Source organism: Cryptotermes secundus, unplaced genomic scaffold (genome assembly GCF_002891405.2).
Source record: "Cryptotermes secundus unplaced genomic scaffold, Csec_1.0 scaffold131, whole genome shotgun sequence".
NCBI lineage: Eukaryota > Metazoa > Arthropoda > Insecta > Blattodea > Kalotermitidae > Cryptotermes > Cryptotermes secundus.
Genome location: NW_019742552.1, coordinates 1497828 through 1517608, shown reverse-complemented (window position 1 = coordinate 1517608; position 19781 = coordinate 1497828). Strand labels below are relative to the sequence as shown.

At 36.8% G+C, this 19781-nt stretch overlaps 1 protein-coding gene across 8 annotated transcripts in view; it reads right to left on the bottom strand.

Annotated features, from left to right (window-relative positions):
• Positions 1–19781, bottom strand: part of LOC111873291 (regulatory-associated protein of mTOR) — a 121620-nt gene that overhangs the window by 70807 nt on the left and 31032 nt on the right. For all 8 annotated transcript variants that reach the window (XM_023867886.2, XM_033755032.1, XM_023867880.2 and 5 more), the window contains 5 exons: positions 9701–9889; positions 6917–7111; positions 5915–5989; positions 3198–3455; positions 751–894 (listed from right to left, as the gene is read on the bottom strand). In XM_023867886.2, the coding sequence (XP_023723654.1) occupies positions 751–894; positions 3198–3455; positions 5915–5989; positions 6917–7111; positions 9701–9889 (861 nt within the window). The remainder of the gene's footprint in view (positions 1–750; positions 895–3197; positions 3456–5914; positions 5990–6916; positions 7112–9700; positions 9890–19781) is intronic.

Here is a 19781-nt window from a genome sequence, read left to right as displayed (position 1 = left end):
GAAATCAATCGATCTTGCAAGAATAAATTTTTGGACATCCCTCTTCTAAGAATTCCAATTGAGTGTGTTAGTGTGGCCAGCTCAGGGCAATATGATATTATAAACACAGCACATATCACGTCTCTGCTGTTTATAACTTCATAGCAAAGAAAACACGCCATTCATAACAGCTTGAACGAGGAACCTCTACCAGAAGCAACAGGAACTTTGCTGCAAGACAGGCATATGTAACGATGACTTAGCGCAGCTAAACTCGTGGCTTATTATACTCTGTTCTACTGACAACAGGCCAGTGAAAAATCTAACAATCTACAGCAAAACCATCAATTATTATGGGCGTTATAACATAGGTGTGCAGCTGGACGAAACATAGACGTCGAACCCCCGCAGACGATTTAAATACCTGACGAAACATACACGTCAAACCACGCTGAACGGTTAAACTATGTGAGATCTGAGGTTCTCAAAGTGGTGACTATTGAAGGTGCCATCTTCTGGAATGTAATGCTGTGTAGTCTGGTAGAATTTTCCCAACATCCATTTGAAATGTTGGTAACCTTCTATAGACTACATAGGATCACTTCACAGATGGCAGCTCATCCTGCCCTCAACCAGTTCAACCTTCTCCACTTCAGCACAATATAATCACTCAAGCTCCATTTTAAAATTATACTCTGCTATGCTATGTACAACTCTACAATTATATATCTGTAGGTGATTTATAAATGAGAAGAACAGGGTTGGGCCCACCTTCCTCACAAGTGGACTCATGTCGTGAGAGACGGTGTTAATGAGAGTCATGGCGATGCTGTGATCAATGTTGTTGGCATGTTCACTACGTTCTGTCACCGAGCTGATAAATGTCCCAAGTGCATAGACTGCAGCTGCTCTGACCTGTAACCATCACAATCACCACATTCTGTCATGAAGTTAGGCCATTAAGGATCACCTGTTTCAGCTTCACATGTCATACTGTGTAAGAGTATCTTATGCAGCCAGGCAGGTGATTATCTTATTGGATGGTAGTTCATAGGTTGTTTCTGGATCCTCTAATTCTCAATTCAATCAGTATATTAAAACAAACTATTGAATGTATAAGGGGTGGGCCTTCTCGGCCCTTGCACCGCGACCTACAGTGGTCTATTGTGCTCAAAACAATTCCCAATGGCCCTGCCAGTTACAATGATTCTAATGGATCAAGTAATTTTGTATGCTACTAGTAAAGTGGTAAAGCTGTCGTTGATCTTAACTAACTAAGCACTCTGCCACGAAGATGTACAGATGAATGGCTGTATAGATCCGAGATTCTGTATGCTACTGTGCAAAGCAAAAGCAGTTATCTGAAAATTCTTGAAGTTCGATACTGAAAAATCAACATTTTAATTGAGAGCACAATATTTTTCTCTTGATCCATTCTCAAAATTATGACTCACACATGCCTACTAATTATATACTGTTTCCTTGCACACTAAATGCAGATAGCAATTATAAACTGACCACCCACCAACTTTCTGGCAAGAACCTGAAGTTGAACACCGTTAAAACTAAATCCAGAAAATGGACACAATCACAGCCTATTTCCCACAATTCATCTTGATATTATACTTCAGTCTCCTTCTTGATCTTTCAACAGGACACTTTCCAAGAGGTTTCATCCATCAAACTCCCTAACATATGTGCAATTTGGTTGTCATAGCAGTTAATTATGAAGTAACCATATTCTGGGATGTGATGCCATGTTGCCAAGGCAATACATAACAACTTCTCAGAGAAATACTGGTAAATCTCCCAAACAACATGGCATCACATCCCAGAACTCAATAACCTTCCTTACATATCTTGCCTCCCTAATATGAGCTACATATTCAGCCCACAACAGCATCTCAGATGTCATTACCCTAACAATGCTAGCTGAGCCATATAAATCACAATTACAAGTAGAGAGTCATGTAGGAAACATTTTAGAGAACTAAAAATATTAACACTAAAATCACAATATATTTATTCACTCTCTTTATTTGTGATCAATAATAGACATTATTTTGAAACAAACTCTGCTGTTCACAATGTTAATACTAGGGCAAAACATGATTTACATCAACTGCTATCTCAACTGACAGTTTTTCAGAAGGGGGCCTATTATGCAGGAATAAAGGTGTTTAATGGCTTACCAGCCACAATAAAGGGGATATCTCAAAATGCTGAAAAATTTAAATTAGTATTAAAAACTTTTTTATTTCTTCACTCATTTTATACCATGGATGAATACTTTAACTACAAGGATTAAATGTAATATTATATTATATTTTTAAGATACAAGATTTAAATCATAATTGCAGTATGTCTGAATCTGGAACCAATTTTAATGAAATGTGAATAAAATAAATGTTTTATTTTGTATCTATTAGTACTATAAGTTGTTTGTATATTATGGGACCTTGTCCTCAAAGATATTTTAGATACCTTAAATCGTATTGATGAAATTTAAGTTAAATAGGTAGCATTATCATGTGCTTTGCGTGTTTACAATTACTGTTATGATGGTGAACTGTTATTATGTATATGAGGTTTTTTTGTTATAACGTGGTTCTCTGGATGTTTTTAAACTTACATTTGCATATTTGTGCTTTCTGTATTCTGTTATGACACTGTTCTTATGGATATTTAAACTATGGACGTATTCTACAGCTGAGGCAATATCGCCAAATGTAGATCTTGTGAACAAATAAAAAATGAATGAATGAATGAATGCGATATCCTAAACATCACATTCACTGCATCCTTTTTGCGTTCAAATATTTTCCTGGGAAATAAGTTTTCAAACACTTCTAATTTACAAAGAATCTGATCCCCTGAGATATAATGATGTGTAATCCACTGAAAGTACTGTTTCAGAAGAACATGTCACCTCCATATTCAGGGTCAAAGATGTCAATGGACTACAAGGTGTTGCATCTGAGAAGACAGAAATTTTCACAACCACTGTAAACAGAACCTCAAATGCTACTTGTAATATATGGTTTCTCCTTAAGAGTATTACATAATCACACAGAAAAAGCAACGTTTGCAGCACCTTGGAACCAAATTCACAAGCGTTATCACATTTTAAAAACCGTAAAGTTGGTCAATAAAAATATTTCAGTTGATAAATGCAAGCATTACTGCAGATACTGCTAGTGAAAATATTTTCATGTTACCTCTGGTACTGGATCTGACAGTAGAGAGTAGAGCTTTTCATGTGCAATATCTCGTACACCACACCACCGAGCTTTATCATAGTTTGTCCACAGTCTGCCAAGACAAATAGCTAGCCACTGACGAAGAAGAGGATTCTGATCTCCTAGCTGCTCTAGACAGATGGACACAAGGCTTCCTTGTAGTGCCACCTCCTGTCCTTGTAAGTACTCATTAACAATGCTTGCCAGAACAAATGCAGCCAATGTCCTGTCCTCACCCTGCAAAATTAACAGGCCTAAATTACACAATATTAAACTACTGTTGTTCTCTTCAGAAGCAGAACAGTAAAATTACACTGCAAAAATAAGAGCAGTATTGAATAATTTTGAATAATACTGTTTAGGAAAATATGGAAAATGAAGTGTTCTATACAGTGAAATTGCATGCTCCCCAACTTCTTTGTTGCTGAACATAAATTCGAGCTACATTTTTAATTTGATATCACTAAACTAAGGACAAACTGGGAGTCACTGTGTAAAATCACAACATAACATGTTCTTCAGATTTTAAATACTTTGATCACTGAACAATAAGATGAGGTCATTTTACTTTCATCCAGAAAGAGGGGATATCTTATATTTATAAACTTAAGAGGCATGCATAAAAAATTAATGTAATTCAATGATTTCTGAGCTTATAAACATTTGGTAACTTTGGCACATGTTAAAACTGTTATTCATACAGTATCATATTGATATTAAAATATTTCACTTTCATTGCCATCAGCATCACACTGGCATACAATTTATCCTGTTATAGATTTCTGGAGATACGACTTGCTTTTGAGGTATATTCTGTAATTACACAATACAGAGTGTCTGGATGAAAGGTATCCAAAATAAAAGATAAATATATCTCAGAAAATAATTCTAATACACGTATCTGGTTGATGTCATCAGAAAGAAAAACTGTGAAAGTTTCTTTTTCATGTCTGGCTTATGTGCATGCGCCAGCTGGTGACCTTCGGCAAGCTCACTAACAATGTTGACACCACAGGAATGGATTCAATGAGCGTTGTGGATAGCACAGTTGCAATCTCTTATGGCTGGCCAACATCATTTTAGTATCCAATATGAACATCAACCTACTACACAGAAAAGCTTTCAGTTCTGGTACAACAAATTGAGTACTACAGGTAGGCTGTTGCATATAAAATCTCCTGGAAAGACATGGACCTGTGAAGAAGATGTCAATTTCATTAGAGAGGCAGTCCAGTGAAGTCCGTACAAATCAATTTGTGCTGCTAGCTATCGGTTACAAATTCCACATTCAAGAGTGCATGATGTGCCACACAAAAGGTTCTGTCTAATAGCATACAAGAATGAAATGATTCACGCACTAAAACTGAGTGACCAGTTGCACGCACAAACTTTGCTGTGGACATGTTAGAAAGAACTTACATGTCATCCAGTTTCCTCCACCAAGTGTGCTTCTCGGATGAGGCCATGTTCCATGTCAGTGAAGTTGTAAACAGGTACAACTGCAGGATTTGGGGCAGTCAAAATCCACATGTCACATGTGAGTTGGGGAAAGGTTAATTCACAAGTTGACTGGACCATTTTTCTTTTCAGAAAAGACTGTGACTGGATGTCTGTACTTGGATATGCAGCAGCTCTATGCGCTGTACCAATTACAACCTCAAACTATCCTCAACTAAGATGGGACACCATCATATTTCTGCCATCACGTTAGGAATCACCTGGATCGAGAGATGGATCGGCAGAGATGTACCAATTGCTTGGTCCTAGGTCACCAGATTTAACTCCATTGGATTTTTTCTTGTGGAGTTATGTGAAGAACATTGTCTACCAGGTCAGGATCAATGACCTTCAACACCTGAAAGCTTGCATTACGGATGCTGCGGCTACAGTAACACCAAACATGCTTCAAGCAATGTGGAATGAAGCTGAATATTGCCTGGATATTTGTCGTCTCATGAAGGGAGCCAACAGTGAAATTTATTGAGAAAGTTATATACTCAGAAAAAAACTTCGACAGTTTCCCTTTGTAATTGTGTAACCCATAAATGTGTACAATAAATGCTTTCTGAGATATAATTACTTTATTCTCAATACCTTGCATTAGTCAGACATGAATGTCCACATGTCCAACATATCTAAGAGAAAAGATAAGACAGGGAAAATAGTACTGGTACAAAAGTGAAGCTATTAACAGCAGTAGCAACAGTAGTTAAACTGATCTGAACTATGTATGTTGAAACTGTGTACCACAAAAACCTGGTGTTAGATGGGGACAGATTTATGAGTATATACAATATAGTAACATGACTCACTGAACTTATCAAACAATTATGTCCAACATATTTGCCACAGATCAGCCGGAGTACGTGATGCTATAGTCAGACAGTCAGATAATAAAGAAAATGCAATGGAAAGCACAAATTATTCCACATAGGTTTAAATACAGGTAAAAATGAGAATGGAAGAAAAAATGATCAATAAATAAACTATCTGGTAATAAAACACAAAGGTTCANGGGGGGGGGGAAGAAGAAGAAGATAACAAATGCAAGAACTTGGTTAGGAAGATAGTACCACTTAGGTTTGGCTACAGCTATCAAACTCAAATTAAGTTTATATAGTTTTATGTTCCATTATTTGTTTTAATATAGAAATGAAAAGTGATCTTAAACTTCTGTTTATTACTTGCATACTTACCGGCATTGAAGGATCTTGAAGGATGGAGAGAAAATATTTGTGTCCATTATCCCTGACTAAATCAGCCTGACATGTCTAAAAGTAAAAGACAAAGAATTATATTTCGACCTTTCAGAACATTATTGTGTAAAATTATTTATAAGGAGGGATGTGTTAACAATTAGAAATTCAAACTACTAGAAGTTTCACCTCTTCTTTTGTATTCCCAGACCATTTCTTTGATTTACTTTCTGTTATAAATAGTGTACCACAAAAAGCTTTATGGGTTCAGTGCTCTGGTGTTGGTTACATTCTGATGTTCTGGGGTATGTAAGAGCTTTTTTATGCAGGCTTTTATATTTCTCAGAAGACAGCAGCACATATCGAATCACTGGTCTCTGCTTTCTGCAGGCAATGATAATGTATGTTGTATACTATGGAACATAAATTGTATTTTAAGGAACCACTGAAGGGGTTAAACAAGTTCATTTTGAGATAAAGTCTGAATTTTTATGTCTGATATACCACTTCCATGTGGGTGTCAAAAATGTTATTTATGATAGGAAGAAGACACTTTAACAATTAGCAATATTTTGTGCTGATAACCATCATTCAAGAATATTAAGCTGTGTGTCTAATACCCAGGGTATATGCTATTGAAATTATACAAACTGCACTATAGTATTTGTTTATAATTTAATGTTTCAAAGATTAAAAACCAGTAGAATACTTGAAGTTCAATATCATAATTACAGTGAAGGTTGAGTCTATTCAAGTTTCAAAATTCCTGTTTGCACATCCCTCCTTATCGGAATAGAAACGCACAAAAACTAATGATCAGTATACACGTATGAATGTATTTACTACATTTACCTTGATTACATAAGACATAAATTTACAGTCCTACCTCGAGGTCTTCTGTTAGGCTAACCCATTTTAAGTCATGATACTACATTTGCAATGGTGCAAAGGTATAGGAAATCACTGCCTTTCAAGTAGGACCTCAGAAAAGTAGGAACTTACACTATCTACAGCCAAAATTTTGGCCCAGATGAAAACAAGGAGTGGCCTGAGCTCTCTTGCAGAGCTCTGTAGCAACTTCAGCACATAGGGAAATATGCCGACTGACAATGCCAGGTTCACTGCCCAGGGACCCAGATCCAGGAACTTGCCCAGCAGCTCAAGTGCTCTCAGTCTGTGCACTTGACTCAGCAGTACCTATATCATATAGTGAGAACAAAATTAAATTTAAATTCCAGAAAACCTTACATCAAGAAACTTAAATGCAGATATCTCTGTAAATGTAAGGCATACATCTACTTTTTTGTGCACTGAGATGAGATACCAGACCAGAAACAGGAGGAATATTTCAAAAGTACACTGTTCTAGGCTGTAACACAATGTAGTTCAGAGTCTGATATTTAGAGGCATATATCATCTCTACCTTCAGGGTCAAAAAGTAAGACAAGCAACAGCAGACATAGGCCGCAAGCTGAACTGGTCTCAAACTGTAGCTTGCTTCTGCAGGATTCTTGCTTTACTTTCTTGACCCAGAAGATGGAGGCAATATCTACCTCTGAAAAGTTTCGATCTCTCTGCACTACATGGCATTACAACCCAGAAGACCACACAGTGCACAGTCATCGCATTGAGAACCTCAAATCCAACAAGCAGAATACATGCAAATTAAACTTATTTTTATACACTTTTGCTTCAATACTGCCTAAGCAGTCCTCTTTTGTCTTGTAAAATATTTCCACTTTCACAAGAACCCACAAAATTCAGCAACTGAAAGAATATACTTCCAGATACAGTACTAAAATCACCATAAACATAAATATTATTTTGAGTGTAAAATGGCTGGCATGACATTCAAATATACCAATATGACTGGTAATCTATTATGGTCATCACTAGATAACTTTTCTGAGTGACCAATTTGTTACTTATGTGGGATAAAAGGTTTGTATTCAGTCACATGACATACAAATCTAAGATAGCAGCAGCCGTTAAACATGCTATGATGAATATAAGAGACTTAAGCTTGGCGGTGGTCAAGAGTATGACCATTCAAGTGAATAGACAGCCACTGTAACATGAGCTACAAGAGTTAGGGTATGTCTGGTTGTACCAAGCCTAGACTGACAGAGGCCTTATGTACAGTAAACACACACAATATATACTAGAGTTACATGCAAAACTGTAAACAGTAAGTATCCACAAACAACCAGACTCCTGACAACTGACTGTCCATGTACCATGCCAACATGTAAAACTGTAAATACACAAGTAGATGACATGAACTACTAACACAACCCATCCTCTCCTTAGAGTGGGAGCCCCACATCAACAAAACCACACGGGTCTGACAGTAACATAAATCTGGTCTTAGGCCCCAGATGTGGCTTGACACAAAGACTAACTGTCAAACTGACCATCAGTCATACAGTGACTTGGACACTGACATCAGCCAGTCTTGAGTCAGCAGCTGGTGAGCTGAGTACATGGCTGGCTGTGAGGATACTATAACCCACTGACGCAGTGAAGATGGTAATCAAACAATGACTTGGTGAAGATATATAAGACCTAGAACATACTGTAATGTGAAGCTGAGTGCGTGAATTAATGACAGTGTTATAACTGCTTGTAGTTACAAGTTGTTGGAGTTCAATAAATCCAATTATATGTGACAGTATCACAAATACTCAATTTCACAACTTCACTTCATAACTTCATCATCAGACATAATTTTTACATTTTGAACGTTATTGTCACACAGTCCCACAAACCTAGTTTCCATGGGAAGACTTTAATTTAAAATGTATTTCCTATAAAGTGAAACTAATTTTATATAAAGTTAACCTAAATGTTTATACTGCAATTTTCTCAACACCAAATAGAATTATTGTAATATCAAAACTGTTGACAGGAATTAGGGAGACATTTTCTCCACTACAGATATAATTGTTACATCATGTCTCCATTTTCAGAAAAGAGTGGAGGAGAAGGTGAGTCTGGTAAAAAAGCTGGAAAATCTACAAGTGACACCTTACACCCTTCCCTTACACAACATCCAGGGTTTCAATACATTGCATCATCACTGTCACAAAATACTTGAACAAATCAATTTCATCATATTTTCTATGATTTAATAGTTCTGTACAATTAGGTACAATAAATCTTAAAGAAATAAGGCATAAGAATGTGGACTCAGTTTACCTAAGGATAGGGTTTAACAGCAGGCTTTTGTGAACATGGCAAAAAACCTTCAGGTTCCATAAATGGAAAGAAATTTCTTAACTAGCTGAACCACTATTAACCTTTGAAGATGGGCTCTACTTCATATAGCTGTCAGGAAAATTCTTTTTTTATCAGAAGTTCCAGTGGGTCAATAGTGCATCATTTGTCTAGCAAGCAGGAGGGTGTGTTTCATTTCCTGAATAATAACAATTATTATAAAGCCAAACAAATACTTAAGCACATGTATCTGAGGCATGGAGATTACTGATTAAGGAAGAATTATCCTCAAAATGCAAAACTAATATTAACTACTGAATTAAGTAAATCTTTATACACTACTGTTTTACAACTGCAGATTTAATTTATAGCCTGGAAAATAATACTGTTTAATCTAATCAAGCAAGTTGTTTCTATTTATATTTTAAAATGCTAAAATGTCTCTAGTATCAATATTACAGTAATGAAGAATTTTGCTTTACATTATCCCAAATTACAATTCAAGGATGTCTGCATGGCTTTCACTTCATCCAGTGCAAATCCAGCATTCTAGATCTCAGAATGATATACCTGCAGAACAATGGGAAGTTGTTCTGGAGGACTGCGCTGCTCTGACCCAAGTGTCAACCAAACTTGAAATGCTGTCAGTTGCTCCTCGAAGAAGGGTGAATGAATAAATTTATCTTCTGTTTCCAAGATGGCTGGTAGCTGAGCTAGACACAGGTCCAGTGCAAGGTCCCATGCTTGCCACATTGGATGCTAAAAGATGACAAAATAAAATACATATAACAGGCATGTGGGAGTCTAGACTTTTAAAGACTGAACGGAGAAAATACCTCCTTGATCTAAATTCAAATGTTCATTTTTCAGTTTCAAACACTAAGAATTTTCTCATAACCGCTTCCGCTTGGTGCAAGATGACTGCTTCAAAAGGAATCAGTACTACACTTGCCCAAATGAAAAATGAGTTTCCCTTCTTTTTAAGTGCTAAAGAACTACTATAGATCATCACAAACAGGAATGCTAAATATATAGTACATGTATTAAACTATTTTAAGCTTTTACTGTCTTCATGACAAAGTTCACGCTACCATGCCATGACAGTAGCAAGCAAGATAGAAATGATGAAGCATCATAAGCTAAGAGCCATCATAAGGTTGCCCAAAGTACTATCAATGTTAGAAAACAAACACAGTACTTAAAAAATTTAGAATATCATAAGATTCTGTGCTAAAGCAAGTGTCCCTTGTCATGAGAATGGAAAATCATGTCCCCCCCCCACAAAAAAAGGGGGAAGGGCTACAAATGTAAAAAGGAATAAGTCAAAAACATCAGATGCTGATCTTGTGATTTGTACTTTAAGATTTTGGCAATTAACCGTGCGGAACCAATAACTGTGAAGCAGTATGAAAATACAGTGTGTCTGAGGCAAACATCCAAAGGTACAATGGAATGCAGTTCTAAGGAACAACATTAAGCTCAACAAGTAGCAGAAATTTGAGTCCAGCACAGAGTGGTGTGCACAAATATGTGAAGGAACAGTAATGAAGAACGACTTTGTAAGAAATTAACATCACATTTCTAGGCAGTGTCAATGGAATGCCAGTGTATTTCAACATGCCATCTAATTACAACATTGTTGATGTAGATGCAAAATCTACTGTCATAAAAACATCAGGCAATGAAAAGATTTGACTGTAATGCTGACCAAGTTGGCAGATGGCATGAAACTATCACCATATGGGGTTTTGAAAACTGTGTCTAAGACAGCCACCTATAGGACTAATAATCAGGTATCAGACTAAGAGATGGATCACTAAATGACCTGGTGGGGAAATGGTTACAAGTTGTTTGGAACAGGAAACCAAAGGAATTGTTGAAAGTTGTATTAAACTTTTTCAGTCTTCCAACAAATATAAAACAGTTGTCCAGGAATAAATCAATTTAGGACAGCATTATTACAGTTTCTTCATTTCCATTAATTTTATAATATAGATGAATTTTTAATTATAGGGATAAAATAACTCAATAATTGATGTTATCTGGATATATATTATCAAGTGTATATTTTAGATTTTTATATTTATATTGCTATATTACCATGTTGTTATGGTGTTAACTGAAAAATTGTTAAGATATATTTTATTTTCTGATACACTTAAAACTCTGTCCTTATGTGATCAACATGTAAGTTGAATGATCATGTACTTATAATATCCTCGTTCAAATTGTATATGGAAGAATAGATTAAATTATCAGGCACTGAAAAGTGACTTTTAAATTTTATATTTACATTATATCTTTTATTACAAATTTATAATGAATACATACTTTTTTACATCATATATTGTTTCTGTTATATTGGACTGTTGTCTTTATCCTGGGTCCTATGACCTTGTAATGGTTTTGTGGGATGTAAATAAATTAAATGAAAAAACAAAAATGGAATGCATTTAAAGGTCATTTAACACTGGCTGTTATGTCTATGATTCATGAAAGAATACTAACTGTATGATTATATCTGGGATGATCTCACAAACACAAGTTTTAGTGAATAAGCCTCTTCTGGATCATCTGAAGCAACCATATTCCCAGTGTTCCTTGGCAAGGTATCATGTTCTGACAACAAAGATGCTCAATGTAGAACTGCTATGCTGGTGGATCAAGATGTCATGGTAAGAGATCTCTCCAGATGTGACAGTCAAAAAATTTAAAACATGCAGCATATCTGATGATATGAATAAAAGGCAGAATGAGGAAGAAGTTGGGAATACTGGCAGTGAACATGAAAGTGTGTGCAGTGTATGTAAGAATTAAGATGCAATTGTGATAACACCAAAGATCAGACAGATGACAGACAGGCATGGTGAACAGAGTGAGAATGGTGAAGGTGAACAGAAGCTTGTGACTTCAAAAGGAAACTAAATAAATGTCTCACATAACATGTTTTCTGATATTTACTTTCTTTCACATGTTTGTAGTAAGAGTATGAAATTCCCTCATAAAATTACTTCTTCTATGCAGACATGTTTTCTAGTGTGGGACTGTCTTATGTTTGGAATCATCTGCCACTTGGGTAAATGCAGTAGTACGAGTATGCTTTAGAGTACTGTGGAAAAAGTTACTAGTGTTATAATTATTACACTGAAAAAAAAATGGTTCACTAGAGGAAATTCTTGTTCTGAACTGAATTCTCATAATTTTTCCAAATTCTGATATCAGTCTTGTCTTAAATTGAAAAGGTTTGCTGGCACATGCCTAATATATCACTATTTTGTTAATTTAATAATAGAAATTTCAGCTTAGTAATCATAAATAATTAATTTCATTAGAGACATGTAGGTGTTGATATTCAAATTTACACACCTAGAAAAGTTAAGCTTATTATGTACCATAAATTAAACTTAAATATGTAGGATTTGAGGCTCTCACAATAGTGGTCATGAAGAGCTCTATCTTCTGGGATATAACATTGTGCAGCCTGCTGGAAGTTGACAGGCGTTGGTTGACTTGACAGAACTCTTCATACAAATACTAGGTGGTTCAAATATGACCGGGACTGATTTTTTTGTAAACGAGCCACACTGCGCAGCAGCTGTGCGACCTTGAGATAGTGAAGCCATAACCTCCATCCTCCCTCCTGTTAGGGTTAGAACCTGTTCAGTCATGTCTGGAAGTTGCTAGAGTGATGAGTGAACAGAAGGTACCGCGGAGCGTGGAACAACGCATTGTGATCAAATTCCTCATTTGAGAAAACGTTCCGTCCGCTGAAATTCACCACAGACTCCAACAACAGTAGGGGAAGTGTCTCTCTCATGGACCCGTGTGTTTGAGTGGTGTAAGTGCTTCACAGAGGGCAGAGAGTGCATGGAGAATGAACAGCATGATCGTCGGCCGCGAACATCCGTCACCAAGCCAAACATTGATTGTGCAGATGCACTTATTCGTGAGAATAGGCGCATCACTATCAAGGAACTTGAAGCAATGCTGTCCATCAGTGTTTGTAACGTAGAAGACATCATGAAATACCACGTGCACTATCGCAAGGTGAATGCATGGTGGGTACCATGCACTTTGACGGATGTGAACAAAATGGTGCACATGCAAGTTGCCAGTCGTCTCCTACAGCAGTTTGAAGACGAAGGTGATGCATTTTTGAAGTCTATAGTGACCACCGATGAAACGTGGGTGCACTACTTCATTCCCGAGTCCCAGCAATCATCACACGATTGGCGGCATACCAGTTCTCCCAAACCCAAGAGAGCGCGAAGGAGCCGTTCGGCAGGAAAAGTGATGGCAACATTCTTCTGGGACTGGCAGGGGATTATCCATGTAGACTTTCTGACAGATGCCAGAACAGTCAATGCAGCTTATTACTCAGACCTCCTGGCAACAGTCGTGAAGGAAAAGATCCGATCCAAGCGGAAGAGAGGTGCAAAGCGGGTAGCCTTCCTTCAAGACAATGCATGCCCCCATACGGCCAAAACAACAATGGAAACCCTCTGGAAATTGAAATGGAAACTTCTGACACATCTGCCGTACAGTCCCGATTTGGCACCAAGTGATTTCTACCTGTTCGGAAGGCTCAAATCAGACTTGCAAGGCATGCGGTTTGTGGACAACGACGCCGTCATCTAGAATGTTCAGGAGTGGATATGCCGCCAACCACAAAACTTTTTTGAAAAGGGCATCAGGATGCTTCCAGAACGTTGGAAAAAATGTGTTGACTCCGGAGAGGAGTACGTTGAAGACTGACATGTGCAAGTAAGTGTTTGGCAATTTTGGTTTAAAAAAAATCAGTCCCGGTCATATTTGAACCACCTTGTATGTTTGCTGTTTTCCTTGTTTCTATCCCACATAAAGTCTTTGGTGACATTAGGAACTGAGTCTTGTTTTTTTTTTTTAGCTTCAGTTCCAATTGAGTATAAAGTTACATTGATTGATTGCAATTTCATTACATTTAATTCTGGTAATCACTAGTAAACATGACTGATGGCAGAGTAAAATCTCCATTTGATCTTTTCAGGACAATTTTATAATATGTTTATGGGAACCTTAATCTTAAGAGAAAGACATCCAGAAAATGGAATTTGGACAACAGAAAGGAGATATTAAATGAGCAGCCTTGAATCAAAAAACACGTAATGATTATTCTATTATTAACTCTGGTTCATGCTGAGCAATTTTGATGTAGATTCTAAAGTTTCCTGATGATGGTGGATGACAGAATTACTAGCGGTTTGGACTTTTTCCATCGTCCGGAATTTTAGGTAATAGAGGACATGACGTTTCAGAAACTGGATCTATTTCCATCTTCAGGTGAGAAAGGACGACACATATTCAGTTGGGCCCCTTAGAAAGAGCTAATCTCAATCACTGGACAACTCCTGTCAGATTTACCCAGCTATTTCAACATATTGGACCAGGCTAATTCAGTGGGCGATAACAAGAAACCATAAAATAAAAAACTGTGATAGAGCACGCTAATGGAGAAATGCTGGGAATTTAATACAGATATTTACCTATTTACCTACGCTTCATAGATTTTAAACAAGCATATGATACAATAATAAGGAAGAAATTAAGGATGATTATGTCCACCTTTGGTATTCCAACAAAACTAAGTAGAATAATTAACTTAACCATGACAGAAAAAATCAATCAAGTTAAAATCCAGAACCAGTTAACGGAATGCTTTAACGCAAATCAAGGATTGAAACAGGGAGATAGTTTGGCACCATCACTATTTAATTTGGTATTGGAATATATAGTGAGGAAATGTAATGTAGACACAAGGAACACAATAGCGTATAAACAATTGCATATAATGGTGTATGCGGATGATATTATTATAGTATCAAGATCACTAAGAGCGATGGAGACACATAAATAAATAAAAACCATAGCAAAAACAACTGGCTTAGAGGTGAATGTAAATAAAACTAAAATGCTGATACAATCTAAAGGATTCCAAGGCAAACTGGAGAAATTAACATGGAAGGGGACGGGGATAGAAATAGCTGAAGACATCATATAATTAGGACTGAAATTCCACAAAGATGGAGAGAAGAATCATGAAATAATAAGAAGAATAAAACTAGCGAATAGTGCATATTTCTCATTACTATCAGTTTTTAGATCAAAGGATATACACCAAGCGATTAAAAGAAAAATATATAAAGCAATAATAACACCAGCACTTTATTATGGATGTGAGGGTTGGACGCTAAACAAGAAAGAGGAATCAGTCATCAATTCAATCGAGAGGAAAATCCTAAGACGAATATATGGACCAATAAAAGAGAATGGGATGTGGAGAATAAGATATAATAAAGAGTCATACAAATTATGCAAGGAGCCACAGATCTCAGTGACGATAAAGCTGAAGAGATTGCAATGGACTAGGCATGTACAGAGAATGGATGAGGAGCATATCCCAAAGAAAATTTTATACAGTACAATAGGTGGTAGCAGACGTGCTGGGAAACCAAGAACTAGATGGACTGATGTGGTGGAAGAAGAGACGAAGAAGTTAATGGGTTTTAAGGAAGTGGAAGAGAGCAGCGCAGGATAGAGAGGAATGGAGGGGCTTCATAAGAGAGGCCAAGGCCCAACGGCTGTTGTGCCCTAGAAGAAGATAGAGCACACACATGCGTGGAACTATGATAGAAAAGGAGGTAGAAAATTATGCTAGAAACCTAGCTGCAAAGCAGACCATTCCACCAGGGTGTCATCTTTATGGAGCTCATTTCTGATGACACACTGGCGGAACAGTCTGCTCTGCAGGTAGAAGACATCATGAAGCTGCTGGAGGTTTGCCTAAAAACCACATATTTTCAGGTGGACAACAAATTCTTCCAACAGAAAGATGACCTATCACCCATTGTGAGCAACATATTCATGGAGCATTTTGAGAAATTGGCTCTTGAAGTGGCATAACATGAACCATCGCTGTGGCTCCAGTATGTTGATGACATGTTTGTGGTCTGGCCTCATGGTCCAGAACAGTTACAGGATTTCCTCAGCCACCTCAACAGTTTAGGGCTGTCCATCCAGTTCACCATGGAAACAGAATCAGACAGTGCAATTTCCTTTCTTGATGTGCTGGTCAGCAGGGGAGAGACTACACCAGAGTCTACAGGAAACCCACCCACACTGGCAAGTACCTCAACTTCAACTTTAACCATCTGCCACATGTGAAAAGAGGTTTGATTCAGAGTCTGCATAACAGAGCTTCCACCATATGCCAAGAATGACAAGATCTGGTTAAAGAAATCAGCAGCCTGAGAAGTGATCTCCAGCTCAGCGGTTTTCCCCAAGGTTTCATTGACTCGGTCATTAACTCAAAGGGTAGCAGTTGTCCGAATAAAGAGCAAAAGCCCCTGGACTCTGTGTACATCCCATATGTGACGAGCGTTTCTGAAAAGTTCAAACATATAGGGAATCAATACAACATCAGGACAATCTTCAGAACTAAACACACACTTAGGAGTTCACTGATGAGAACAAGGCCGGAAAGAGATCTGCAACAGATGGCACAGGGCATCTACGTATGCCTTGTGAGTGCGGAAGAAGCTACATTGGTGAAACAGGGAGATCTCTAGCTGTGCGACTCCATGAACACAGGCAAAATCTCCAACAGTGTCTACTAGATAAACCAAAATTAGCCCAACATGCCTATGAAGAGGGTCACAGAGTAGGCTGGGATGATGACAGGATTTTGGAAATTGAAAGTAACAGTAGGTATAAGAAACATAAAGAACTGGCCCATATGGCATGCATAACCAATCCAATCAGCCAACCCAGTTTGGACATTTCTCCTATCTGGATACCCTACATTAGCAATGAAAATTTCTACCTCCTTTTCTATCCTAGTTCCACGCATGTGCATGCTCTATCACAATTTTTTATTTTATGGTTTCCTGTTATCATCCACTGAACTAGCCTAGTCCTATATGTTGAAATAGTTGGGTAAATCTGACATGAGTTGTCCAGTGATCAAGATTAGCACTTTCTAAGGGGCCCAACTGAGTATGTGTCTTCCTTTCTCACCTGAAGATGGAAAAAGATCCAGTTTCCCAAACGTTGTGTCCTCTATTACCCAAATTCTGGAAGATGGAAAAAGACCAAAACCCCAGTAATTCTGTGCAATTGGGATGTCTTTATATGAAACTAAATATGTTGTTTCTTTTACAGTTTCATCACATATTTTAATTTAACTCAAAATAAAATTTTGAAAATATGTTGGCCAGTCCAAGACCAATCATATTTCAGCTGCAGACCAAAATTTAATACTCACTATGTGTAGAAGATTTCAGATAAAAATAGCTAAATTGAACAAGAAAACAGTTATATCACATACATCTCTTTCAATTATGAGGTCTTTTTGAGAAAACTGTCACATAGCTCTAAAACAGACATGCTAATGAGACTTTACAGATCTCTCATGTGCAAACAGTTACAAATGCATCTGATCTGGGGTATGCATTATGCACCTTCTTAGGCTTAAAAGTTCAGTTCATGTTTAATAATCTGGGTATTAAATCAGTCATACTGTAACACAAGAATGTCATAATCCTCTCATTATATCACAGATAGATAATAGTATTTTAGGTATAACTAAGACAGGATCAAATTTATAAGTGGAAATATTATAGCAGTTCTAAAATGTTTTCTAAATAACTTGAGTTCCGAGTCATGCGATACCAAACTCTGTGGCATTTCTCAAACCAATTATGTTATTTCCAACCAAAATTTTACCTGTTACAAATTTTAATTCTACACACAAAAACACAGAGACATGTTTGTCAAAGCACACTACAATGCAAATTTGCAATGAAATAAGCAGATATGGTGAAATGCCGTTTCAACAAATGTCAATAGTAATGAAATATTCAGACAAACAAATTTTTTTTTTTCCGAATCCAACGAAGTTACTATACATTTTACGTTGACAAATATCACTGCAAAAATCTACCAGTTTAATGCTACAAAAATATAATCAATATAATAACATGTCTAAAAACAAAATCATTATTATTTTATTTAAACTACAAATGGGTTTTTACCCAGTGGCAGTGAACAACATGACGCTCTTCCACCTATTGTCATGTGGAAAGTCTACTTAGCTGTTTATTGCAATTTCTGCAGAATTGAGTCAAAATGAGAGGCAACAACATAAGCACTTACAGCTTTTGATTTAGCTAGCCATTAAATGGGCATGCAACTCAAATCAACCAATGCACATGCATCTTTTTAACTGAACTGCCATATCTACCTGTCTGATAAGGGGCTGTTTACAGGAATGTGATTATGAGGAATCATGGTTAGCAGCAAAGTGGTGAGAGAGTGGTGAGGATTTTTGAATTTTGAGAGCTGTGTCACTGTAGATTTGGACCAATTATCATGTCACTGGCGTCACTGAATTGTAAGCAACAGCAGCATCCAGCAGCAAGTTCTTTCAAAGCAATTTCAATTCATGTATTATATTATGTCATTGTTTGTTGTAATATCAAAGTTATAATTTATTTTCTTTTACATGTACTTAATTATCATTATAACATTTCTAATGTCTTGCAGTGTAACAAAATTTTGTTACAATGGATACAATTTTTTTTTAACTTGCACGGTTTCATTACATTGACATTTCACTGTAGTTTAGTTGAAGATCTTTCATGCCCATAACAATTCTTCTGGCATCACTTCTCAATTGTGATGATTTTTTTTTCTATGAAACATTAATATAAATCTGAATATGACACCTTCTTCTTAACAATTAAGGATGATTAAAATCATTCTAAGGAAATGGTATAAATTCAGATACAACCATCACTTTTAACTTACTTTTAGCAGACACTTTTCCTACATCTATCATAATCATCACTGGCACGACAGCCCTTTGTGAGCCCTGGCCTTCCTCAGGATTGCTCGCCATTCTTCTCCATTTGATGCTGCATTCCTCCAGTTCTTTGCACCCAAAATTCTTATGTCCTGCCACACACATTCTTCCCATCTCAATCTCGGTCTTCCCACTTTCCTATTTTCTTCTGGTTTAGTATTAAGTATTTTCTTAATCGTTCCATTCTCGCTGGCATGTATTATGTGTCCAGGCCATTCAAGCCTTTTCACCTTTATAAACCCAACAGTGTCTGGTTCATTAAATAGTTCATATAACTCATGGTTATACCTCTTCCTCCATATTCCATTTTCTTCCACTGGTCCAAAGATATATCTCAGGATACTCTTTTCAAATATACTTAAAAGTCTTTCATCCGATCTTGACAGTGGCCAGGTCTTAAGAGGCATAAGATAGCACTGATCTTATAAGTACGTTATACATCATAGTTTTGGTTTTCCTGGGTATTAGTTGGGCTTTCAGGTGTTTCCTAAGGCCATGGAGACATTTATTTGCCGTGAGTACACGCTTTTTTATTTCATCACTAATGTCATTTTTACAGTTAACTTCTGATCCAAGGTAAGTAAAACTACATACAACCTCAAATTTATATTATCCAATTCAATATATGCAGGTCCATTAGCACAGTCTTTCTTGGTTACCGGCATGTACTTTGTTTTATTTTGGTTAATTTGTAGATTCATCTTTCTTGCTGCTCTTTCCAATTTAAGAAAAGCTTCTTACATAGATTTTTCT